Source organism: Lissotriton helveticus, chromosome 11 (assembly GCF_964261635.1).
Source record: "Lissotriton helveticus chromosome 11, aLisHel1.1, whole genome shotgun sequence".
Classification (NCBI taxonomy): Eukaryota; Metazoa; Chordata; class Amphibia; order Caudata; family Salamandridae; genus Lissotriton; species Lissotriton helveticus.
In genome coordinates, this window is record NC_136072.1 from 816,443,468 (window position 1) to 816,469,920 (window position 26,453).

Sequence of the window (26,453 nt, forward strand, 5' to 3'; positions counted from 1 at the left end):
CTTATCCACACCTTCAAAGGCCTACACAACCAAGGACCAGAATACATCATCCACTGCATGAACTTCCACCAACCCTCCAGACACCTACGAACCGTCTCTCTCTCTCTCTCTCTCTTCCTCGCTCACCCCCACAACCGCCGAAGCAAAAATGCAGGTCGCTCCATTCATACCTTGCGGCGTTAGTCCTGGACCTACCTCACCTCTGAACCTTATCTTCTCTCCTGGAATTCAGGAAAGAACTCAAAATCTGGCTGTTCAATTGAAACTTCATCTCCCGACCCCCCCCCCCCCAAGAAGGGTTCAAAGAGCCTGGAGAACCTCAGGGGTGATTAGCCATACTTTACGGATCTTGTGTGATGATGATTATGAACAGGGAGAAAGATGGCACCTCTCTTTACTGATTGAACATATCTTGTGGAAATAAAGTATTGTTACCTCAGTCCACACGCTGTGAGCCCATTCTTAACACAGAGACACTGGTTACACTAGTACAGCCACGTGGATATATCTGCGGGGCTGGCAACTGGGGTTTGCCGACAGTTGTGCTTAACTTTTAACCATAGGGTCTGACAGAAACCTAGTGCCTCCACCTGGATTACTGGACCTGGGAACCAGCATAGCCCCACATGAACGCACACACACGTGAGGCAATTTACCATGCTTCTTAACTAACACAACCTCCCTGATAGAGATGTGCCTCATTAGGCCTGTCTCGACAACTACAGCAGTGTAAATTGACAACAAATAAATAGGAGGAAAAGTGCCATGTGATGACTAGAGAAGAAACTGCCAACAAATACATGTGTTAAACAATGCCATGACCTTTCGATTTTCTTGGCAACATACATTACTTTGAGACTTCGATTTCTTTCATCACAATCCCTCCTTGTTTTAGTAACAGTTACTCATTAGTAATCTAAGATACTGTGTCACAGTAATGTCAATACCCCATCAGTGCACGGGCACCGCTTCCCACCCAACTGGTTACATAATGGTGTCTTTGTTCAAATCGCCCCCATGGGCTGAAAGGAAAAAAGCAGTGAGAAAGAATATGGTCTGTGAGCCAGGGTGAGTGACTAACTCTCCTTTGTCCCAGATGGGCATATTAATCAGACGATTAAGCTCCAATTCCCCCTAAGAAAGACTATTTTTTTACCTGTGTGCTAGGTGTGGAAAAGACCCTGCCATGGATCTTGAGTCCTGTTCTTGCCCTCTAACCTGGGGGTTGATAGTCCCAGTGGTGACTCGATCTGCATCACACACCTACTGCTTTGCATGCATGCTGGTAGATACAGTTCATCTGACATTTCACCTGCCCTCAGGACGAGAGGCTGCTGCAAGGAAAGGTATGGTATAATGTGGCACTGAGGAAACTGTGAGTGGCTTCGTACTTGCTTGCCTAGTGAAGACCCGTGGGTTCCATTCCTCCTGTGCTCGATCTTACATCGGGAACATCCCTCAGTCCCACCGTCCTGCTCTTGTTGCCCCTGTCGTTGTCAAGAAGTTCTTGAGATTGTTGAACTGGCATACCCGCAGTGTCCTTTTAAGGCACTATCAGTCCGATTTTTCCAACGGAGTAAATAAAGTTAAATATTCTTGCTTCAAAAGCACAAAGACAGCCACTCATGCTGAACGGAAGGCAGTTGAATCTAGCTCTCCTATAGATCCATGCCCTCCTAAATGATTGGCATTAGGGGCAGACATTATCAATCTGGTGGATAATTGGATTTTTATTTCAACGTCTGTTTTTATTTCACCCCCATGAGGGAGTACGCATAAGAAAAGGTGACAGGTACACAGCGATAAGCCTACAACCCCCAAGGGGCCGGCCGCGGCACGAAAAAATGCAATAACATACTGTGTTTACATGGTCTGTAATCTCCTCAATCTCACACACAGCGTTCTGCCTACAACCCAATCAGGCCGGCCGCGTCAATGAGTAGAGTTCGCTGTCCACCACGCCCAAATGTCACCACGCATAGTGTCGGGCCCTTGGGATCGGGCGCCAACCAGAGGCCAAAACCAAGACAACTATCGGGCCATAGCGGTCCAACATACAACCAAGAGCCTGAAGGGAGGCAACAGAACAATAAGGATAGAGCAAAGAGAGAGTAGAGAGAAGGGCAGAAAAGAGAAAGTCGGGAAAGGGGGAATGAGAGGACCCGGAGAGGAGCAGCTGTCGGGGCATACAGCACGAAACACAGTTCGGTCTCCAGAGCCATCACCTCATGAGTCTACGTGGGGTAAAGGGGAGCACAGCATCATCTACTAAACGCAGCGCCCTCAGCCCAGGAGGCATGTTTCTCGCATGTTCAGTTTTGCACAGATAGGTCACCAAGGGCTGCCACACTTTCTCAAAGCGTGTAGTGCGAGACTGTTGTCTCGCGGAGAGCAGCTCCATAGTGATGACATGCCAGAGTCTCCCAAACCATGCAGCAAGGGGGGGCGCCTCCGTCTTCTTCCAATACAGGGCAATAAGTTGTCTGGCAGCACCCAGCATTTGTAACGATATAGTCCAATCACTTCGGGTCAGAGCGAGCAGGTTTGCAGGTTTGATTCCCAGCAACACTGTACTAGCGGCATCAGGCAAAGGAAACCCCAGGACCCCCTTTATGTGGCTCAAGACCTCCTTCCAAAAGATAGCGATCAAGGGGCAGGTCCACTAAATGTGTAGGAAATCCCCAGGCACGTGATGGCACCTCCAGCAGCCGGGAGAGGAAGAAGAAAACCTTTTATGCAAGCGCTGAGGCGTGTAATACCACTGTGTCATTACTTTGTACGCGTTTTCCTGTTGTGGTATGCTGCGGTACACTTTGGGGATATCTCTCCATAAGCGAGTCCACTGTATCGCCGTGATATCGGCTCCCAGCGTCGTGTGCCATCTGTGTTGGTACGGCTGCGAGGGCGGTGTCTGAGGGTGTTGCAATATCCGATATATCTGGGAGATCAAGCCCTTCGTGTCAGTGCAAGAGCCGGCCAGGCGCTCGAATGGAGTAAAGTCCCGGGTAGCCCCAGGGTATACCGCGTCCGTCAAGGCCCAATGGCGCAGTTGGAGATATTGCAGTTCAGCTTCAGGTGGAAGCCGAAATTCCTCCCTACAATGGGCAAAATATTTAAAGGTGCCCCCTTCAAAGAGATCCGTAAGGACTCTGCAGTCGCCCTGTGTCCATCTACAAAAGGCTCTGGTGCGATAAGCCGGTGGAAACCACGGGTTGCCCTCAATAGGGGTATGTGGGGAGGGAAAGGTCGTGAGACCCCTACGTACCGCTAGCCTATACCACACGTCTAGCACTGTCTTTGTGGGCACCGCCAGATACGCGCTCGGGGACCGCCCCGCTTTATGAGTCCAAGCCAGATCCCAGATGGTGAGGCCAGTGACCGCTCTGTCCAAATGGAGCCACCCTTTCTCACTCCTCCTAGTGCCCCACTCAACCACGAATCGCAAGTGCGCAGCCCAATAATAATCCACCAGATTAGGGCATGCTAGGCCTCCGCAATCTCTCGGGGCCATGAGGAGTGCCTGGGAGAAGCGGGGTCTCTTGCCCCCCCATATAAAGTTAGTGCAGTCTTTTTGCAAGGCTCGGATATTTTGCAAGGGGATAGACGTGGGAAGGCACTGAAATAGGTAAAGGAGTTTGGGCAGGATAGACATTTTAATTGCATTGAGTCTTCCCAACCACGAGGGGATAAGTGACTTCCACCTCCTCAGGTCATCAAGGATTGATCTGCGGCAATCTTTCCAGTTAAGTGACGACCAGTCATCTAGTGAGGGGGTCAGGAGTAGGCCAAGGTATCTAATGTGGCGAGCGGTCCATTAGTATGGACACAACTGCTCTAGCGGGGGGACATCAGATGGAGGGATCGTAAGGTTAAGTACCCAGGACTTGTTGTGGTTGATTTTTAGACCAGAGGCGCCTTCAAAGGCGCAGAGTGCGGCATGGAGCGCTGGTAAAGACTGTCGGGGCTCCGTGAGGGTAAGGATGAGGTCGTCCGCGTAAAGCGCCACTTTATGGATTTGTCCACCCATCGGGATGCCGTGAACACCCGGATCGCGACGGATCATATCCGCCAGAGGCTCTATTGCCAAGGCAAACAGTAAGGGCGAGAGAGGACAGCCCTGTCTAGTCCCTCTTCCGATGTTGATCGGGTCCGTTAACCGCCCATTCACGCGGATCCTAGCTTTCGGCGCAACGTAAGGCGCCATGATCCTGGCGACCATCTTCGGACCAAGCCCTATTCTGCAGAGGACCGCCCAGGGGAACGACCAGTCCACCCGATCGAACGCTTTCTCAGCGTCTAACGAGAGGAGGCAGCCGGGATCTGCCAGTGGTGAACCTTCCCCACCAAATGTGCAATTTTCCGCACGTTATCGCCCCCTTGGCGGCCACGGATAAAGCCCACCTGATCCGGATCGACGAGATCAGGCATGTGGGGGTCCAGCCAGCACCTTGGTATATATTTTAAAGTCGGTATTTAGTAGCGCTATCGGGCGGTACGACGAGCAAAGTGCGGGGTCTTTCCCAGGCTTCGGAATTAAGGCTATTTCCGCCATTCCCATGTCTGGAGAAGGGCCCTGGCCATCGTCGAAAGAGGCGAAGAGCCGAAGGAGGTAGGGACTCAGCTGAGACTGGAACAGGCGATAGAAGGATAGCGGCAGGCCGTCGGGACCCGGCGTCTTCCCCAGATTGAGCTCTTTAAGAGCCGAGGCTATCTCGTCCTGCGTTATCGACTCCTCCAGAAGCTCAGCCGTGTGGGGGTGCAATGTCGTCCCGCTATACTGCTCCAAGACTTCTTCCGGCAGGGCAGGGGTTGGCGGTTCCGCAGTGTAGAGTGAAGCGTAATAAGCCCGGAACGCCCGCAGTTTGTCCCCCGCCGCCGTCACTCGAGACCCATTAGGAAGCACCACATTCGCTATATGGGATCTGGCCGCGTTGACCCTTAGCCTTCTCGCTAAGAGTTTTCCAATCTTATCCCCTCCATCAAAGTGCAGCTGTTTCAGAGCCAGAGGGAGCCCTCAGCCCTGTTCGTACGCAGCAGTCGCAGTTGGCCCCGAAGATTCGCCAGGTGGCGTCTCGTCTTCAAGGTAGATCCCTCCTGGTCTTGCGCCTCCGCTACTTTCAGGTCCCTCACCAAGCCGTTTCCCACCGCCCTCCCCTCTCGCGCCCTTGCGATCGCCAGGGATGTAATATGGCCCCGTATCATAGCCTTAAAGGCGTCCCAGACCACCGAAAAAGGCGTCTCGGGCAGGTCATTGGTCTCAAAGTATGAGGTAATGGCTGGGCGGATGTCCTCAACAGACGCCGCATCTCGAAGGATGTGCGGTGGTAGATACCATTTCCGCTCCCGGGGGGGGGGGTGGGGGGGGGCAGTCCCGCGGATCCCGAAGGAGCAGTTCCACATGCGCATGGTCCGAGATAGATATGTCCGACATCTCCACTTCCACCACATCCCTGAGAAGGTCATGGGATAGGAACATACAATCGATGCGAGAATAGGAGCGGTGAGCGCTTGAATAAAAGGATTACTCTTATCCGGGGAAAAATACCGCCACGCGTCAAACAAACCTAGGTCGCCAATCTGTTTGCGAAGCGCCAGAGACATCGCCCCAGCCCCATTAAAGGAGCCCTCGCTCCGGTCGATCGTTGGACACCATACCATATTAAAATCGCCCCCAAGAATTAGGGAGGGGCTACCCTGAGGTACCTGATCGCGCAAGAGGTCTCGGAGGAAACGATCCTGCGCCAGATTGGGGGCATACACATTGCACAGTGTTAGACGGCGAAGTCCTACCTCAACAGTCACCTTAAGAAAATGGCCATCACCACTCCGGAAGAGCCTGTCCTCCCCCCGCCTGATGCCAGCTTTGCACAGAATCGCCACCCCTGCTGTCTTCGTATCGCCGCCGCCCAGTACTGGAGAGGGTATCTAGGGTGGGCCATACGCCCAGTGTCAGCCCGAAGAAGGTGGGTCTCCTGCATGAAAACAATGTCCGGGTTATGTCGCAAAAGGTAGTGCCAGATCTGCTTGCGCTTATTGGGCGAGTTAAGGCCCTTAACATTAAGGGACAGGATCTTTAGGGGGCCATTCACACTACTAGCCATTACAGGGAGCTCCGGAGGTCGCTATCAGAACCACCCTCATCAATCCACACATCATCCATACACCCCAAGCAAGGATCCCCCCCTCCTCTCCCCACCCACCACCCCTCGCACCCTCCCAGGTCGACAAGTGCCCCCGGGGCACCGCTGTCACCAGAGCGTTATCAGGCCCCCAGTCGCGGCGCTGCCCCCACTCACCAGCGCACAACGTGGAACGGGAGCGCCCGACGTGCAGTCTCCGGTCCGGACAGCAAGCACCAGACCTCCGTCGCAGGACCACAGAATGGCGGGCTCCGACCCCGCTGGGCACTCGGTCGGCCGGGAAGGCACCGGCAAGATTCTTCCCTCTCAGGCTGGTCCACGGGCACCCAGTCCGGCTGGTCCCACCTCACTGCAGGGGTCAAGGGAGGCAGGCAGACGTCCGTCGGTGCTCACCGCGTCTGTCCGGCAGCCGGCAGCGAGCCGCCTCAGCAGAGCACCAAGATGGCGGAATGGCGGGATGTATGACGTTATAACGCATACTTTTACTCCGCAGACCATTACAACGCGACTTTTACTCCGCATACCGTTACAACGCATAGCACCTTGGGGCGCTGGATAGTGGTAAGTATAATTTACTATTCTAACTCCAGTCCCCGTGGACCCGAGGGAAGGTGTTGGATAGTAAATTATACTTATTCCCTATCCTAGAGCGCCCCCCAGCGCAATGCGTTGTAATGGTATGCGGAGTAATGGTCGCGTTGTAATGGGTCTGCGGAGTAAAAGATCCGTTGTAACGGGTGTATACCGGAATGGCGGGCTCCGTCCGCGCCGAGCCGGCCGTTCGCACTGGGCGTCTCACAGGGCACCGTCGCTGTAATACCGCTCGTGGAAACCCGACTACAGCCGGTCAGCACTCAGGGGCATAGAGGTGAGAGGGCAGGTACCCCAGAATCCGCTCTGATAGCATATGATAAGGCCAGCGGCAGCGGGAGCTCCACAAGAGTACGTCCGCTCACATCGCCGCTCTAGCCACGCCCCCGGATAATTGGATTTTGAATACATCAATAAGAACAGCTACAGTCCCTAACGCATGGAAGCAGGCAATAATTCTTTCACATATAAAAAAGACAAAAGCAGATCCGGCCATTTTGACTAAATATGTCATAACATTTGCTCTTGGAACATTTGAGGGTTAACAAAAGAGAAAACTGAACGGCTAACCATGGGCCTCCAGAAGACCCAGGACATATTTGCTCTTCAAGAAACTTGGGCCCTGGAAAACACCGTCTGGGAGGATTTTACTGTTATTGAATCTCATGCCATTCCTTCTGTTGCAGGTGGCCATGCCTCCGGAGGTGTGCTTACCGCCGTGAAGAATACTCTGGTTGCAAAGGTATCACTGCCCTTTAAAGGCCAGGGTGACTACATTTTCATTAGCATTGAGATTCAATGCCATGAAAAGGAAAAATTGAGACAACAAAAAATTATCCTCGGTTGCGTCTACTTGAATCCCTCCAAAATAAGAGGAGAGGCCACACTGAGCAAAATGCTTCCTGATATAAACAACCTCGATGCTCATCACCCAAACGATATATGGCTGATAATGGGCGACTTTAACTCCAATCTAATGGAGGCAGGCTCCACCCTTACTTTTCAACCATCTTCAGTCAACGAAATGTGGTCTATCCCTGAGATAAAATCCCAGTTCCAACGGAGGGAAGGCAAAGGGATAAAATTGGCAACATACCTAAACCAACTAGGCCTTCGCATTTTAAATGGAAGAATCGATTCAGATCAATCAGCGGCATATACTCATGTATCTTCCTCCCGAATGGCCACTCTGGATTACATATGGATTTCAGTTATTCACTTCCAGTTGGTAAAACAGATTTTGGTAACTCCTTCATTAGAAAGCGATCACACAATTTTAACGTGCAAAATTGATTTTTGGCATTCCTATCGCCTTGATTGGAAATGAATCCAACCTAGAGATCATAAGAAAATTGAGATGGTCTGAGGACAACCGAGAAATAATTGAAGCGAAGGTGGACGATCTTCTGACCAAATGGGAACTAGATTGTAATAGTCATTTGACAGCATCATCATGGGAAATCATTGTGGCCGACTTCAGAGAACAACTAGCCTCAAAGTCAACAAAAAGTCTAGACAAAGGCCTTCCGGTTTCATCTTCCCTCTCAGAGCAAAAGCAACTCATAATTAACACCAAATATAAACTAAATAAGTTACAGCGAAATCATGCTAATAATGAAAGTGCATATAACTCTCTGCGGGGTGAAATATCAGCTACTCAAAAAGAATATAGGAAGGCCAGGTTTATCCTTAAGCGATTGGAGGAAGAACATTACTGGGCAGCTGCCCATGAGATTATAAAATCAAAGGACCAAAGAAAATTCTGGAGTTGGATAAATAAGGCTACTAATATCGCTAAACCACCCAGTGCAACAAACATCTCCCCTGCCGACTGGGAGGTTTACATCAAAGTACTTTTTTACAGAACCGAATGGCATTAACAGCAACAGCCTTTCCACCCCTAATCACACTAATTCCCACGATGATACCATGCCAATTGTTAAGATAACCCCAAATCAAGTTGCGCTTATAATAAAGAAAATGCGATCAGGGGGTGCCCTAGGACCAAACGGTATTCCCACCCAAGTATATAAAGCCTCTGCCCAGAAATGGGCCATGCTGCTGGCTCCTCTTTTTGAGACAGCAATACTGGGTGGATCTATCCCGGTTTTCTGGCGAGGATCGTTACTTGTCCCCATCCATAAGAAAGGCTCACGCTCCAGCCCTGACAACTATCGGATGATAGCTCTTCTCAATGTAGACGGGAAGGCATACGCAAGTGTTCTCCTATCAGAATTAACAACGTGGGTGGAAAATTGCAATTTAATTCCCTTCACACAAACCGGCTTCCAAAAGGGCTGCCACATTGAAGATAATTTGATCTGCTTAGCCCATATGATCGAGACCACACTAGCCACGAAAGGTAAATCACTATACTTGGGCTTTATTGACTTTCGGGAGGCTTTTGATAGCGTGATTCGCCCCAAAATTTGGGAAAAATTGGCAAAATGGGGCATTCCTCAGCCTTTACTGAAAGCTCTCATAGCTCTACATACAGATACCTGGGTGAAAATAAGAGTCACAACGAGATGGTCATCAACTAATAAAATCTTTACCAACAGAGGCCTAAAACAAGGATGCATTCTTCCACCCTTACTCTTTAATCTGTATCTTGCAGACTTTCCTGAATGGCTAGCCCGATGCCGAGCTTTCCCCCTGAGAATTGAATTAACAAAAATCCAAACTTTGCAATATGTTGACGATACTATCTTACTCGACCAAACCCAGGTGGGCCTTCAAAGACTATTTGACTCCCTCGTTTTGTATTGCAAAACCAACACACTGGAGATCAACATTACTAAAACCAAAGTGATGACAGTTTCCTCCTCGAAAACAAGAAAGAGCACTTGGTTCATTGAAGGAAGGGCTTTGGAATTAGTCACAGCATATAAATACCTGGGTGTCTGGATAGATTACAAAGGGAGACCGACCGCGCACATAACTGCAATGCAGGGTGTCACCCGCAGCCTGGAGGGGGCTTTCATTAGAACAAAGAGAGCCCTCCATTCCCCGGATCTCGCCCCGTTAATAAGACTGATAGGCGCACAATTCCTCCCGACAATAGCCTTCGGTGCCGCAACCTATAAAGACAAAATGTCCATCTGGCTAGATAGAGCTCAGTCAGCATGCTTTCGTAGAGTGTTCCAACTACCAAACTCGACTTCACACGCCCAAATCCGAATGGAATTCTCGCTGTCTTCCCAACACTGGGTTATGAGCGCAAGATTTATCGCTTATAGTTTAAAAACAAAACTAGCTCGTCCTCACTCCCTAAAGAGCTGTATATGGTCATTGCTCAGCAATCCCGACACATCTTGGAATAAATACTTGATATATTGCTTGGAAACATTAAAGGCCCAGGATATATGGATAATTTTGTTACCTATAGAGACGATATCCAAACTTCTGACTAAACAAGCAAAAATACTGTCCTATGAACATGGCGCACAATCAGTGTTAAAGCTCTTTCACGGTAGTTGGGCTTCTAAACTCTACGCTCCAAAAACACTACCGTTCTATCTCTCATCGCCTACGAAACCACAGGTAAAACACCAATTAATGAGATTACGTTTTGGCTTAATCCCACTGATGGCGTATAAGTTCGGACAAGGATATAAGAAAGCTGCCCCCACACAATGCCGCTTCTGCAAACAAGAGGAAGAAAACCTAATTCACATCTTGTGCATCTGTAGACGCTTACTTGCCCTACGAACTTTTTGGCTTTGTCCGATTTGGCTTTCTCGTAACATCAGGACATGTCAAGAAGCACTAGAATTATGCATGAGGGGCGACTCCTCTCAGATGGCTATTTGCTTTGTAAAATTCATGTTTGAAATTAACCTCTTGTTACACTAGGTGACCAAGAATGAACTCTAATTTCCAAAACTAATTTTTCCTTTTTTATGTGCTCACAGTTTTTATTAGAATTTGATTAGTCCTTTTTAATTTTTAATCAATGCCTGTACGAATTGCGATTATTTTAATTAATTATGCAAATAAAACACTTACTTACTGGCTAAATATAAGCCTTTTTCTCTGTTACCAGCCCTATCTAAAATTTTAGAGAAACAGTTGAATATACAGCTGTCGAGTTTTTTGGAAGTAAATAACTTATTTCACCCTAGTCAGTCAGGCTTCTGAGCCCAATATAATACAGAAACAGCACTGGTGGAGGCAAGAGAATGTATTTGAGGAACCCTGGATGCAGGGGGAGTGGCCTTATTGATTATGCTGGCCCTAGCAGCAGCATTTGATATGGTCCCCCACACAATGCTGCTGGATTGTCTTAAGGCAGTTGGAGTGACAGGGCAGGCTCTGGACTGGCTAACATCATTCTTAGCAAATAGGGGCCAAGACGTTTGGATTGCCCTATGCTCCGCCAGTCCACATGAGGTGTATACCGGTGTCTCTCAGGGCTCGGCCCTAAGCCCATCACTTTTTAATTAATATCTCAGAACCTTGGCACAACTAGCAGAAAAAATGGGAGCAAAAGTGATCTCCTACACGGATAACACACAACTGCTTTTCTCTTGGGACAAGGGAGTTGAGCTGAAGGTCACACGTATTAAAACTTCCCTACCTGCAGTTTTTCACTGGTTAGCAACAGCTCAACTCAAATGCAACGTGGCGAAAACCGAAATTCTCCTGTTTGGGATGTTCACACCAGATTTCTGGCAAACCTTTTGGCCAGTTTACGCCTCTCCCCAGGACCCCAGAAAGATTCAGTGAAAAATCTGGGTATCATGTTTGATAACAGGCTATCATTCATCCCGCAAGTAAACATGTTGGTAGGCACTTGCTTTGGGATTATGAGGTCCCTAGAGAAATGCCTGCCCCTTTTATCTTACTCAGCAAAGAAAACGGTTATTCAGGCATTGGTAACATCTAGAATTGATTATGGTAATGCATTATATTTTGGCTTACCCAAGTACCTAATGGAGAAACTCCAAGTGATCCAGAATGTGGCAGCCCAGTTCCTGTTAAATGTACAGATGTGAATAAGTATTAGGTCACATCTGTGTGGACTCCATTGGTTGCCCATTAGGGAAAGAGACAAATTTAAGGCTCTTGTATTGGTACACGACGTTCTTTATCAAACAAGGCTTTTCTACCTCAGAACCAGATTCAGCTTTCGTAATCCTATAAGACAGCTGAGATCCACAAGCAAAGTTTTGGCAGGAATTCCTAGGATTCAGTGACAAAGAGCTGGAGGAAGATCTTTAGGGTTTCTGGGTTCGACAGCATGGAATCAGCTTCTGCTGGACCTGCAGACCATGAGCAGGCCTAAGTCTTTTCATCTCCGACCTTTTGCTGTTTCTGCGCCGGGACACTCCCTGGAGTAGCTGTGCTCAATGTAAATTGCGTATCATATCATATCATGCGTTCAGGCAATTCATCGCCTACCCACATTTTTGTTGCTCATCAGTCTCCGCCCTACACACTTCCTGAGAAAGGCCATTCACTTGATCCTGTTTTTTCTACAGATAAACAGTTAAGAGTGTCAGAACCACTTCCGTTTACATGGTCTGCTTTTTGCTCGTTTTGGACGCCTGCAAACTGCTCTTAAATAAAGTACCAGTTACCTGGAAAAACGGATCCTGGTCTAAATTGCCCTTGGAAACAAGCTCTGGAGAATTCTGAACCACCCATCGGGTCTGACCCATCCCTAGCCAATGATAGATTTTCTCAGTGGTTAGAATCATCACTGGTCCAAGTGATTCCTTTAAAGTCCCACACTGATAGAGGCGAGGACAGATCGGCACCTTGGTACTCCTTTCATCTCCGAAAGCTTAAACAAGTCGGCAAAAAAGCAGAAAGAGCCTGTAGAAGAGATTACTGAGAAGCTACTAAAAAGAAATATTGTGACACCATTAGAGCCTATCACACGAAGATTAAATAGGCTCAAGCCTCCTATTTTGAGGATAAAATTAATAGTGCTGCCAATGCTCAACGCAAAATGTTTCACGTTGTGAAACATCACTTCGTGCCCTCAATAACAGGACCTCCCCTTGAAACTTCTCCTGCCAGATGTAATGACTTGGCAACATTTTTTCAGAGGAAAATTCAGAATGTCTATGAACCATTTCAATGTAGCTGGATGAGTCTTTTAAATTCTACTCCCAAGCCGTTAAATTAGCTGCCACTTGCTACAGCATATTGGGGATGCTGAGCAAAGTTCTTCCCCTTTACCTCAAAAAGATTGGTAGTCCAGGCGCTCATCTTCTGTTACCTGGACTATAGTAATTCTCTTTATCTGGGAGCGCCTAAGCTACTGTAAAAACAAGCATTTGCAATGCAATAGGTCTCGCAACTGCGAGTTTTTGAGCTATTGGTATTGTAAATGATATTGTAAATGACAATGCCTTTAATTTATGTTGTACAAACCTAAACATAAATAAAAGGCATTGTCATTTACAATGCCAATAGTTTAAAGTTGTGTAAATGCGAGACCTATTGCATTGCAAATGCTTGTTTCAGGAGGATTCCTCCTCGTAGGCCCCTTGGAAGAGGCAGCCTGTCAAGCTCTGGGTACTACGTAAAGCACGTGATATCCCACATTAAGAGCACTGTTTTTAAAGCTCAGCGTTTTGCCGTCCTTTTAAGTCCTTTTAAGTAATTACTCCCAGGGTAGGTTTCTTGTCATAGGAATGTCTGTAAAGCAGCTCATCTCTGAACGGTGCTTGCGCGTTACAACCTCTGTGGAGGGTAGTACAGACTGCTAATTGTTGATATGTCATTTATTGACTCCCAACTGAAGGAGAGGGCCTATAAAGAGCTATAAAAAACTGCCAGGGTGCATAAAACAACGGACGGCACTTAACAACTAATGCCTGCAGCACGTGGGCATTACGATTATTAGTGCTCCTTTCTGAACCTCACCCCAGCACACAAGCTCCTTTGTCAGTCCCTTGTTCCTCGCTCTCACTCGCTTCAGAAAGAAGTTTTTATATCTCGACTCGGGCGAGTTTGTTCCAAAGTTAAAGATAAGAAAGTGCTTCACGTCAGCCATAAACCAGGCGAGCAAGTGCGGCTTGGGGAGAAAGGGCATCCACAGAGAACCCTCATTTCCAATGGCAGGCCACCGTTTAGCATAAACAGTGACACCAGCCAGTGGAAATGAGGGGCGGGGCCTAAAGTTCTCTTCTGAAAGTCCTCCCTTACTAAATCTGCCGTGGAGGCGGAGCAAGGCTCCGCCCTGCAACGCCACGCGAGACCTAAAAAATTACATGTGGCCCAAGAACTCTGCCGCACGAACCCTGTATAACATTCTAAGAAACCAATCTGCATGACAAGCCCTTCGCTGCCTTCATTGACTTCTAGTGGCAGAGAGGATAACATTGAAATCGCTCTGCAGCACCCTTTGGGCTTATTTTCATAAAGGCCCACTGATCTCTCGGTCTCTGTTCGCCCCTTATAGGTCAGGCAAATCTTTGCGCTCCTCTAATTCCCATTTGGCTACAATCCTGATCATAAGGGAGAGAAAAATGGGGAGGAAGATCATTTTCCTTTATTGCAGTTAAATTGTGGAATAGTCTCCCCCTTCGTTTTATTGATAAGGAACTTTCCTTCCGCAAATCTTTAAAAACCTGTCTCTTCCAGAACATATTGTAATTCCCATGGTGCTGTCTTCTAACTCCTTCGGTGCAGCACTTACAGCGCTGGAATGCCTATGGGTAGCCATCCGCTATATAATTGCTCCAAACAAAAAAAATACAATTCCTATCTGGGCTCCTGCTTTCCTGCAGCCAGTGCACACTGAAACACCTGGTATACCAGTCATGAATTGGAACATATTCTTATATGGATAGAGTCTCAATCCTTTATTGTTATTGCATATAATTGTGTTTTTCGGTTCCCCTGATCATAAAGGCAAACACAATCTTTGTTAGAGCTAGACAGGGTATAAAACGACGGGGCACAGCTAACGAGCAAGAATTACCAACCAACATAGGGCCATATGCATCAAAGGGTTTTGCCCATTCTGTGTCTATGGGAAAATGTGTATATGGCCCATAGTCTCTCTCAGTGACTGAATAGCACTTTCAGGCCTCTGTTATAAGTTGGCCGTAGTTGGATTCCATTTCTATGTGGAATTTCGTGTCTGTGCGCAATTATAAGTGCGGAAACACTGACGGTTTTATACCGCTTAACCTCTCATTGATTTAACCTGGGTTTGGGAAGCTTTACTCCTGCACTTTTCTGTGTTTTGATCGACATGATTGGTGCACTGTCGAACCGCCTGAAAGCAATGGGACCCATTTTGCATTTCTTACCTCGAAAAATTAAGATGTGTAAATGTACGGTAAAAAAATGTATAGCAACAATGTTTGCCGAAACATTAATCTGATAATGTTTGTGTCTGATATATCATATTTGGACATTGAAATCCCAATTGACTACAAATCATATACTTAGCTCGAACGTTAGATGGCACTGTTTCCCCATAATGAGACGAACTGCACCCTCTGCTTCTAAGTTTGTGGCAAATGCAAAACAAGCATTTGCAATGCAATAGGTCTCCCCATCCACCCTTTGAGGCCACCTTGTCTATGATCTTTTTAATGATGTAATATTTATAATCGTTTTTAAAATTAAATTTTAATGTATTAAAGTATTATGATCTAGTAAATTGTGAGCGTCCAGAGGCTGAGAGTAAAAAAATATATGCTCTTTTTTTTTACCAAAGATATTTTGTCCCAATGCCACATGCTGACTGAGGAACCAAAATACCGGTCGGTAACGGCCGATTTCGGCCGTTACTGACCGGTATTTCAGAATTGGCATGTAGGGGCATAATTTTACAGAATCGGTAAATTTACAGATTCTGTAAATTTACCGATCCTGTAAAATACCGAATTGGTATTTTTACCGATTCGGTAAATCCAGGATGTAGGTGGGACTCTTCTGAGTCCCAAAGGCCCTACAAATTCGGTATTTTACCACCCAATCCAATTGGGTGTTAAAATACCGAATTCAGGTGTGCATGCACATGTGTGCATGCACACCTAGCCATGTGACAGACCGACATGCCCTTAGGGCATGTCTGTGTGCCATATGGCGCACATGCCTATTTTTGGGGTGCCAGAGGGTGTCAAAGTGACACCCCCTGCACCCTTGCAGAATTCGGTATTTACCGATTCGGTAATTACCGAATCGGTATTTCCCATTGATTCCTATGGGCTTCACAGCCCATAGGAATCAATAGGAAATACCGATTCGGTATTTACCGAATCGGTAAATACCGAATTTTAACGATTCGTATTTCAACATCTGGAAATACCTACATCTCCCCCCTTCATATTTACCGACTCTTAAATACCGAATCGGTAAAATTCGGTATTTAAGAGTCGGTAAATATGAATTACCTACATCTGGCCCTATATGTTTGAAATGTAATATGTAGAAGCTGTATTGACTTGTAATGATTTTATGAACTGTATCTTTTATGGTCCAAGTGACCGAAAATAAAGAATAAATGAAATGAAATAGGTCTCGCATTTGCGAGAGTTTAAGTTATTGGCATTGTAAATGATAATGCCTTTTATTTGTGTTTTAAAAACCAACACATAAATAAAAGGCATTGTCATTTACAATGCCAAGAGCTCAAACTGTTGCAAATGCGAGACCTATTGCATTGCAAAGGCTTGTTTGCTATGACCTCCGTCCCCTCTCCACTGCCGGACCTTCTCCTCCTCTCACTCATCTCTCTTTCAACATTATCTCACCGCTCCTCATTCACCTCCTATCCAGTTCCGGTCTTTCTCTCCACCATTTCTCTCCCTTTTCAGTCGTCCTCCCTCTCTTCCTCTATCACTCTCCCTTCTTTTCTGTATTCATTTTTTTAATCCGTACAGTTATTAATTGTCAGACTTGTGTAGGTGATGAATGCAATAAACAACCTTTTCCATGAGAAAATAATTTTGTTCTCGAAATTTGTTGGCCTAAAAGCCCTCCCTGAAGCTGACAACGCGATGCTGGTTTGGTTTTGATTGTAATATTGCTAATATTATATGTAAATTCTGACAATGTGGATGCACCTTTACTGGGCATCTCTTCATAAGGCTCGCTGCAGAAGCTAACATGCCACACTTCTTTAATCTTTCGAAAATGTTACAGCGTTCACAGCTGGTGTGGGACTCCAAAACATACTTCACTTCTCCGACTTCCCCCACGTACTCTTTCTGTAGCTCGGAGTACTCTTAACGGACTCCATTTAGAAATGTCCTGGTCCCTGGGAATACATTAAACACCCTGCCCGAGCAGTGTATAAATTGACCTATGTTTATATTTCACAGAAGACACTATGACTCCCGTGCAATAAAACGTTCTAATGCCTGGGCTATATAGTGTGACGAGACAGAGCTGTGTAACCATGTTTCAACTCATGCCTTTGATCAAACCGTGCAGTGATATTACTACTAAAACACCCATAAACTGGTACAGGAAATGCCCGAGTCAAATTACTGATCTGGACACGAGATGTGTAACTCACAGTGCCACCAATGGCCACATGAGAATTCCTGTTACCCTGGTGAAAGGCCGCAACTCCGTTCCTGAATTCGGACGCGTCATACCAATATCAATGCCGGTAGCTCAGGATGGAAAAGAGAGGGCAAGAAAGAGAGCGTGTGGTAAGAGAGGACAAAAGGGAGACACGGTGGGGGCAGTGGAGGAGGTTGAGAGAGCGTGTGCGAACGGAGGGAGAACAAGCTGTTGCAATTACGCCAACAAAAGCCGCTTGTTTATATTTGCATCGCGCTTTCACTTTAAGTGCTATTTCGATTTTTTTCGAGAAAGCAGTGATATGAATAGTTTCCCAGTCAAACATCAAGCCTGTAGAGTTGGGTTCCGACTCCCTGTAGTGGTCACTTTAAGTGGCGCGTGCTATTCGCGCAGTGTGTCGCGCGAATAGTCCACGCGAAATGTATTATGTTTTAAATGTGTGGCCACGAGTGTTGTGGTCGCGTGTCATGTTTACATTTGATGTAGCACCCTCGTGCGATGCAGCCGTTCAACCAGATCAACCTAACGGGCGAGGACTCTCCGTTGGGATCTGAGTGTGAACGGAGGCATCGCGCATCGGGTGGAGTTGTTTCTTCATATCTTAGAATAAACTACTTATTGACAACCAACGCTTCTGTGGATTCTTCCAACATAACATTTGGCGACGAGGGTGGGATTAACTCCACTCAACACCCACGCAAGAATTTTTGTTTAAACGGAGGTAAAACGTTTGAACAGGCGTACCTCGTCATCGTCTGAAAATCTCACCGAACTTTGAAATCCTCGCAAGGTACATTGATCTGATTTATGCGCATACAATTGGGGATAAGCACCAGGTTTTTTATAGATGTGAAGAAATTGATTGTGTCGGCTAAAGCCCTCCACGCATTTAGAGATGATTGTTTTTCATCCATAACAGTGGACGCAAGTATGACTGGTTTAGGTGCAGTTTTGACTCAGAGAGTAGGTGGAAATGAACAGACAGTAGCTTTTGCATCACGCTCATTGAAACCATTCGAGACCAGGTATAGCACGATCGAGAGAGAGACATTAGCTTGTGTATGGGCTGTACATAAGTTTAGAACATACATCTGGGGTAGGAAGTTTGAGCTTATTACCGATCATAAGCCTCTCGTTTACATTTTTGAGAAAGTTGATTCTTCTAGTATGTCTGCTAGGCTCATGAGATTAGTCAGTAAGTTACAGGAATTTCACTTTGAGGTCAAACACATTAGTGGAGGGAGAAATTTTAGAGCGGACTGCCTTTCCAGACTGTCTATGGTCAATGATGATGATGAGGATATTTCTCACGAAGATATTGAATGTGTCACTCTGGTGGATGCTGTCGGGAGTTTGTCTCCAGTTTTGTCCGAAGTTGGATGGAAAGAAGCATGCGATAGAGATCCAGTACTTTTAAAAGTTATACATTACTCAACACACAATTGGCCTGAACCTAGGAACCTAGAAGGGGAGTTACGTAGGTTTTCGCAGGTAGCTAGCGAACTTTCGGTGGAGAACAACATTGTTCGTAGAGGTGACAAATTTGTGCCCCCTTTTAAACTTAGACCTTTAATCATTAATGAAGCACATAGAGGCCATTTAGGATTCACTAAGACTATTATGAGAATTAAGGAATATTATTGGTGGCCCTCTTTGGATGCACAGGTCAAGGGTTTAATTGATTCGTGCCCTGAATGCTTAGTGTCTGATAAACATTGGCATACTACAAAAGTTCCATTGTCTCCTACCGAATTTCCACGTACTGCTTGGGAAAAAGTCGGTATTGATTTTTCAGGACCTTATTCAGTTCTGGATCAAAAATGCAAGTACGTCATTTTATTGGTAGATTATTATACAAAGTGGATGTACCACGATTTCGTCGAGTCACCTGATTCTGATTCGACTATCTCATTTTTAAAAAGGATTTTTGACATTGAAGGGGCACCTAAAGTTCTGGTTAGCGACAACGGGACACATTTTGTATCTGATAAAATGAAAAAGTTTCTTAGTGGGCTGGATATTAAGCAACTTAAAGTCGCCTTGTATTCTCCATCTTCTAATGGTTTGGTGGAGAGGGGAAATAAGGTGATTAAAGAGGGGGTACAAACTGCGTTGGCTTGTGGGGCAAATACTATTCAATTTGTTAAAAACAAAGTTTGGCATTACAATACCTCCCCACATTGCACTACAGGAGTGTCTCCTTTTGTTTTGTTAAGAAACAGAGGTTCACATTCCAAATTGTTTCCATCATGGCTGGAAAAGTTATCTGGTGGGAAGAGTATCGACGTAGATGCCGTTCACAAAAAGGTGATTGATAACCAAAAGCTTATGAAAGAGAAATTTGGGCCTAAGTCTAACGTTCCACCGGTGGATATTTCCACTGGTGACTGGGTTTTAATCAAGAATCCTGTAAAGGGTAAGAAAGGAGAGTCGAAATTTCTTCGCCCTTTAAGGGTGCTCAAGGTTAGTAGAGGCGCGGCCTTTGTGGATAATAAAGGTTGGTGGAACAAACGTCATTTGGTGAAAGTTTCACCACACCAAGCTGACATAATTAAGAAATTTAAGAAGGAGCCTGTTGAAAATCTAGAGTGGTGTCATTGGTTGGATGACCCAGTTGGTGTCAGCAATTGTGTTAATGACCATGTACAACCATCTACCAGCCATGTTTTACCTACTGTTTCCAACTCAGGGATTGTTTTTTCTTCACAGGCAACCTCACGTGGAAGAGTTATCAAAGAACCTAAGAAGTTCAATAATTTCGTAAGATATTGAATTGACACTGACTAATTTTATTTTCTTTGTTTTGTTGTTTTTGATTATTGTAAGGGGGAAGGTGATGTAGTGGTCACTTTAAGTGGCGCGTGCTATTCGCGCAGTGTGTCGCGCGAATAGTCCACACGAAATGTATTATGTTTTAAATGTGTGGCCACGAGTGTTGTGGTCGCGTGTCATGTTTACATTTGATGTAGCACCCTCGTGCGATGCAGCCGTTCAACCAGATCAACCTAACGGGCGAGGACTCTCCGTTGGGATCTGAGTGTGAACGGAGGCATCGCGCATCGGGTGGAGTTGTTTCTTCATATCTAAGAATAAACTACTTATTGACAACCAACGCTTCTGTGGATTCTTCCAACATAACACTCCCCTCATTCTGCCTGTGGGCCTTCCTATGTAGAGGGAGGAGGAGTTTATATACTTTCGAGACAAAATGACAAGTCGCCATGATACGTGGTATATGAGTCTTAAGCCAGGGGTCATAGGGTTTAAGGGAGCGTGTCGAGGGGAGGACTTTTAGTTTCAAAAAGTCATAAAAATCTATTGGGGTGAGATTATGTAGAGACTGGAGCGAGGAGAACGGTAGAGGGTGTGTCCCATCATATAGGTCACTCACTAAATTGACACCTTCTTGGACCAATATTTCCATTGGAGGGGTTTCCCTTCAATCTTAAGTGAGGGGTTCCGCCACAAGGCTATCAAGGTATATTTTTTGATTTTAAAGTCGGTTTTGTGGGACTGGTCGAGCCTTAAGAGAGCACGTCTTGTGTTTAGTAGAATGTATTTAGAGTGAGAAAGGTGGGAAAGATCCATAGTGAGTAGGGCAGGAAGGGGAACATTATCGATGAGGGATTTCTCCATTTCCAACCACAGCGGGGTGTAGGCCGAGTCTTCAATCAGCCAGTGTGTGCCTTGTTTACATAGGAACGCTGTTTGATAATTTCTAAAGCTGGGGAGACCCAGGCCGCTTTTCTCTTTAGATAGCTGTAGCTTCGTCATTGATATCCTGGGTTTCTTCCCCTGCCACAGGAAAGTACCAAAAAGCTTGTCAACCCTGGTTAAAAAGTCCTCAGAGAAAGTCATCGGTAGCATACTTGCCAGGTCATTTACCAGTGGAGTCACCATCATTTTCAGGGTTTCGGCCCTACCCCACCATGAGAGGTACTTAGGAGACCACCCATCTAGCAGTGTGGATATTTTTTTTAGTGTCAAGTTTTAATTAATGCGTAATGTAGAAATTAAGTCCTTGTCAAAGTCCAACCCCAGATACCTGAAGCAGTTCGGCTGCCAAGTTAGGCCAGAGTCCCCCAATACATCCTTATTGCCCAGATTATTTAACAGTTTCACCTCCGTTTTATCTTTGTTTAATTTATACCCGATACCCGCGAGAACTCGCTAATAGTAGACATGAGGGCAGGTATAGCCTCCTCAGCTTTTTCCGAAACAACCAGAACGTCATCCGCATAGGCAGTTAGATTTATCGTACAGTCATTAAAGGGGATTCCCGAGATACCATCATTATTCCGTATGTGATGAAGGAATGGTTCGATTGCCAGTAGGAATAATGAAGGGGAGAGGGGGCACCCCTGTCTGGTTCGTTGCTGTAGTCGGAATGATGTGGAGAACGAGCCCCACGCTCTGACTCTAGCCGAGGGGCAGGATTAAAGGGACATTACCATCCTCGTGAAGGATGTTCCTAGATTAAATTTATTTAGCACTGCCTCCAGATATTTCCAATCTACTTTATCGAAAGCCTTTTCGGCATCGAGCGTGATTGCTACTGTGGGGGTGGTAATGAGCTTCGCTTTTTCGAGTACATGTGCTAATGTCCTGGTATTGTCACTGGATAGCCTATATTTAAAAAAACCTGTTTGAGAGGGGTGGATAAGTGTGGGTAGAAATTTCTGGAGGCGGTTGGCCAGGATCATGGCTAAAAGCTTACAGTCGAGGTTGATAAGGGAAATAGGCCTATCATTTTTAGGGAGTGTTGGGTCTTTCGCTTCCTTAGGCAGGACGGCAATGATAGCTTCAGATAGTGTGGCCTTTACTTCCCCCATGTCGCTGAGTTCCTGAAACAGGTGTAGGAGTGGATGTGATAAGAGAGAAGAGAAGCACTTATAGAATTTAGCACTAAACCTATCTGGGCCGGGGGCCTTTCCGCATTTTAACGATTTGATAGCTTTTTCTATCTCCAAGATCGAGATTGGGCTATTAAGGTCGGTTTGGTCATCAAGGGAGAGAGACGGTACGTCGCATTACCCTAAGTAATCCTGGATTTTGGCTTCTTCCACCTCTTTATTCTTAGCATGAAGATGCTCATAAAAGTCTTTAAATATATCTGCGATCTTGACAGGATCTGAATGGGCCACTCCAGCTTGATCTTGAATGGAGTTAATCGTGTTTTTCTGCACCTTAAATTTTAGGTATGCAGCCAGGCTCTTGCCCCCCTTGTTCGATTCACAGAGTTTAAATTGTTTCCTCCTATTTAGGCAGACCCCTGCTCTTTCACTTACTATTTTATTGTATTCATATTTCTTGTTGGCCAACTTATTCAGTGTAGCCTCACTCCTATCAAGCAGATGTCGGTTCTCTAGGGCAGATATTTCTCTTTGTAATTCTTCTAGGGCCTTATTATGATCCTTTTTTATGGCTGATCTGATTTTAATAATGACCCGTCTGACAGTACTTTTCTAGGCTTCCCAGCGGGTCAGGTCAATAGTGTCCCCCCTCTTGTTATGCTCCCGGTACATTTTGATCGCTGATTCGATGGCCGACGGATGTTGCTCCTTCTCAAGTAACCAAAATATCAAAACCAGACTGAAGATCCCAAGACTGCTCTATCTGTCCCCACCTGCACAGAACTTTGCATTCCAGGGAGCAGTTCCTTTGGAATGATTACCGGAGCAAGACCTCAGTTTGCTATATAAACAAGTAAATCAAGACGCCACTAAGTATTCAACGTTATTCTAGACAGGTGCTGTACAAAGAAAGTTTGCATCCTTGACTATGCATCAGGACCACTACAGTTTACAGCCCAATCCTTAGTTTTCTTCCTGGCCCCTAAACCCCTTCAAATGACGTTAACAAGAGTGACTTTAAAACAAACCCAGCATTCCCGCTTAAACATGGTTCCAGCATTACGTAGCACTAATATTAAATAAATATAGATTGTACATAAATTCCAGGCGGCAAGGCTGTGGATGTAGGCACCCTGAGGCCACGACAATTCAGCATTTGTTTGTTAGTTTTTCGTAATTCAGTTTCAAGTGGGGATGGTTATAACACTTGTAATTAGGTATCGCGAAAACAGAACAGAGGCTATATATATATATATATATATATACTATTATTTGAACCGAGCATTGAGATGTGTGTCTTCTGCATCGCAAGGCTCCCCAAGGCGACTTTACAAAAAAAAGTAAAGTGTAAAATAAAATAAATGCCCCATTTAATTTTGAGATAGAGGTGATCCTCAGGCTTCGCTATCCGGATGTGCACCAGGTGCACCCGGATTTCCACGTGGATGCTTCTTTTGTGTCCAATTTTACAAAACATAAAGTAAAGCATGTTCCTTGCCTGACTGTTGTTATACATTATTCCTATCAACTACAACTACCCATGTGACAGACTCCAGAGTATTTACTACAACTGTCTGCCACTGTAAAGCCTTTCTCTCTGACAATCTCTTGGATCACGAAAAAGTGCAGAAATTAAAATGGAAAAAGATGAGGCGCTTATTGTTAATCCACAAAGGCCCTCTGGACTAGCAGACAGCTGCAGCAAGACTTCTTTTATAGGCTCCCAGCTGCCCCGGCCAGCAAATAACACTCTTAACCTCTGAAATTCCCCAAGGATTGCTTCAAATAAACCAGGTACCAGCAGGAGTCTGGGGAAAGCAGACACTGCTCCCTCACTGCCCACAAACAATAACTCAAAGGACGTACGTGAACCGGGAAGCTATGAGATAAGCGACTTCTACTGTTGACAAGGTGATAAAAACAGTAATCACATTTCGCAGCGGATTGCACGTGGTGTCAGTACGGGTGTATAGAATTAGAGGTTCCAAAGAGCTCAGCCCAGAGGAATCCCAATTCACCCGCAGAACCTGATGAGCTGCAACACTACGTAGAGCAGCAAAAAGGGGGGAGTTGCACAGCTTAAATGTAAAGTTAAAGTGGTGCAGTTTTTAAATAGATACAGGCCTGCCTAAAATGTTAAACAATTAATAACAGATGCTTCCAAAGCGGCAAGCATGAGGTGTTGGTGGAAGGCATTGAGAGATTAAGGGAACAGAGTCTTGAGGCAGCGCTGTGCACCCACGAGTTGCGAGGAGACGGCTGAACGAAAAAGTAGTGCAGTAAAATAAGAAATATGCAGCCTGATTCATGTAGGTGAATTGCACTCGCAAAGGGCCAGATTCTGAGAATCTGGCCCTTTGCGAGTGCGATTTTTGCATTTGGTATTCATGATACCAAATGCAAAAATCGCTATGTAAGAATTCGCATATTTGCGTGGAATGGCATTTAAGGAATCTCTAATAGAGATTCCTCAAATGCTATTCATGACACAAAACAAAATAGCGATTTTGGACTTTTGGGGCCGCTATTTACCGACAGGTCAGACCTGTCGGTAAATAGCAAAAACTCAGAAAAATGCTTTTAAAAGCATTTTTCAAAGTTGCATGTAGCACACACACATGTCCTTTGGACATGTGTGTGCGCAACACCTGTCCAAAAGTGCATTTTAGGGGTGCTACAGGGTGTCCTTTGGACACCCCTGGCACCCTTAAAATCGCTATCTTAGTTGCGAGTAGCAAATTGCTACTCGCAAATCCCCATTCATTCCTATGGGCCTCTTGGCCCATAGGAATGAATGGGGAGTATTTGCGAGTAGCAAATTGCTACTCGCAAATAAAGAACATGTAGGAATCGCTATTTAAGTAGCAATTCCTACATGAATGCCGTTTTGCGTGTCCTCAATAGCGAATCGCTATGATTCGCTATTAGGGACACGCAAAACGGCATGTACTTGAATCAGGCTGATGGCCACTAGTGAAAGGAGCCATGTAGCAGGGCCAGTCGCCTGGGCACTGGGCAGTAACAAAACAGCCACAAGGCGGGACAAATGAACACTGTTCACCATTCAAAGCAATAGAATTTTTAAAGGCAGACCAAGCAACCAGTCAAAAAGTGGGGAGTGTTAAAAGCCCCAAGAGCAATTACAGCATGCCTCGCAGAGCAGTGCATGCACGCTGCCTCTAGGCTCGACCTAAAAAGCCCTGTTATATTATAAGACAAAATACCTAACCCCCTTCCCTTTCTATAGAAGCAAACTGATTACACAGCAAAGATCTCTAGGTTTAGCAGCGGACACCGTACCTTAGCATACACAGATGATTGTATTACATCTCAGATACAGCCGTGATCTTTTCTCAGAAAGAATCAATCTCTCTGTGTTACATTACTGTGCGTACCTATATGACATGGTTCACATGATCATAAACAACAGCTGCATTTCTGTGTTGTGTCGCGGTGCGAGTGCCTGGCCAGAACATAATAACAAGGGACATTGTTGTTTGACCCTGTCTGCTGTTCAGACTAAATCCCTGGAAAGAACAGAACGAGAAAACAACTACAGGTTCTGTGTGAAAATTTGAATGTGGTACAGAAGCAAAGCTTGATTATGTAGTAACGTGTGCAAAGCTAATGCAACCTGCGTCATGCACAGTTAGGCAAACATATGGAAAACTACAATAGGCTTTATAGGGAATACATGACATTGTCATGCCTGCTCAACATCGATTCCGCCTCCCTACGCTGCTTATGCAGTCGCTGGAGTTGGGCAGCCTGGGCCACATGATCGTCAACCCGCACCTCCAAAAAGAAAAGGTCACGCTCAATGTTGGAGAGCTCTTCTGCAAGCGCCAGCGTAACCCCCTAGTGGCCGCCAGCCAATGCCCCTGCACTACCACCTTGTGCGAGTCCATTCGATTGCCTGAAGCGAATTTTGTGTGTCGTTATTTTTAACTTCATAAAAAGGTCCCAACTTTAGTAAAAAATAATAGCTAAAACCAGTAGCCAGAATCAGGAGCTCTGCCTGACCTCTTACACTGACCTGAAGCTGGCTCAACGTAGGGCCCTCTGTAAGGGTTATGGTATCAAACCAGACAAAAATCCCAAAAAAGGAATATCTCAGACAACTGATTGCTCAGTTTGAGCAGGATTACCCTGAACTGGTAAACGCATATATTGGGGTGTCTTTGGTTCTAGGATACAATTGGCACCTATAAATTTGCGTGCATAGCTCAGAAGCAAATTCAGCGGTGCGCAAGGCGAGGGAAACACCCTTTACCCTCTAATAACTTGACACCAAGGTCAATTTAGTGAAATTAATCTTATCCCCTGCACACGTACATATCAAATCAACAGGTTAACATGCGTACTG

The 26,453-nt window shown here is 45.9% G+C and overlaps 1 protein-coding gene across 13 annotated transcripts in view; it reads left to right on the forward strand.

Moving 5' to 3' along the window:
• Nucleotides 1-26,453, forward strand: part of FAM178B (family with sequence similarity 178 member B) — a 2,777,737-nt gene that overhangs the window by 43,492 nt on the left and 2,707,792 nt on the right. For 5 of the 13 annotated variants that reach the window (XM_078666947.1, XM_078666945.1, XM_078666952.1 and 2 more), the window contains exon 3: nt 19,944-19,994. The exons of the other annotated variants lie outside the window; for them this stretch is intronic. In XM_078666947.1, the coding sequence (XP_078523073.1) occupies nt 19,944-19,994 (51 nt within the window). The remainder of the gene's footprint in view (nt 1-19,943; nt 19,995-26,453) is intronic. 13 annotated transcript variants of the gene reach the window in all.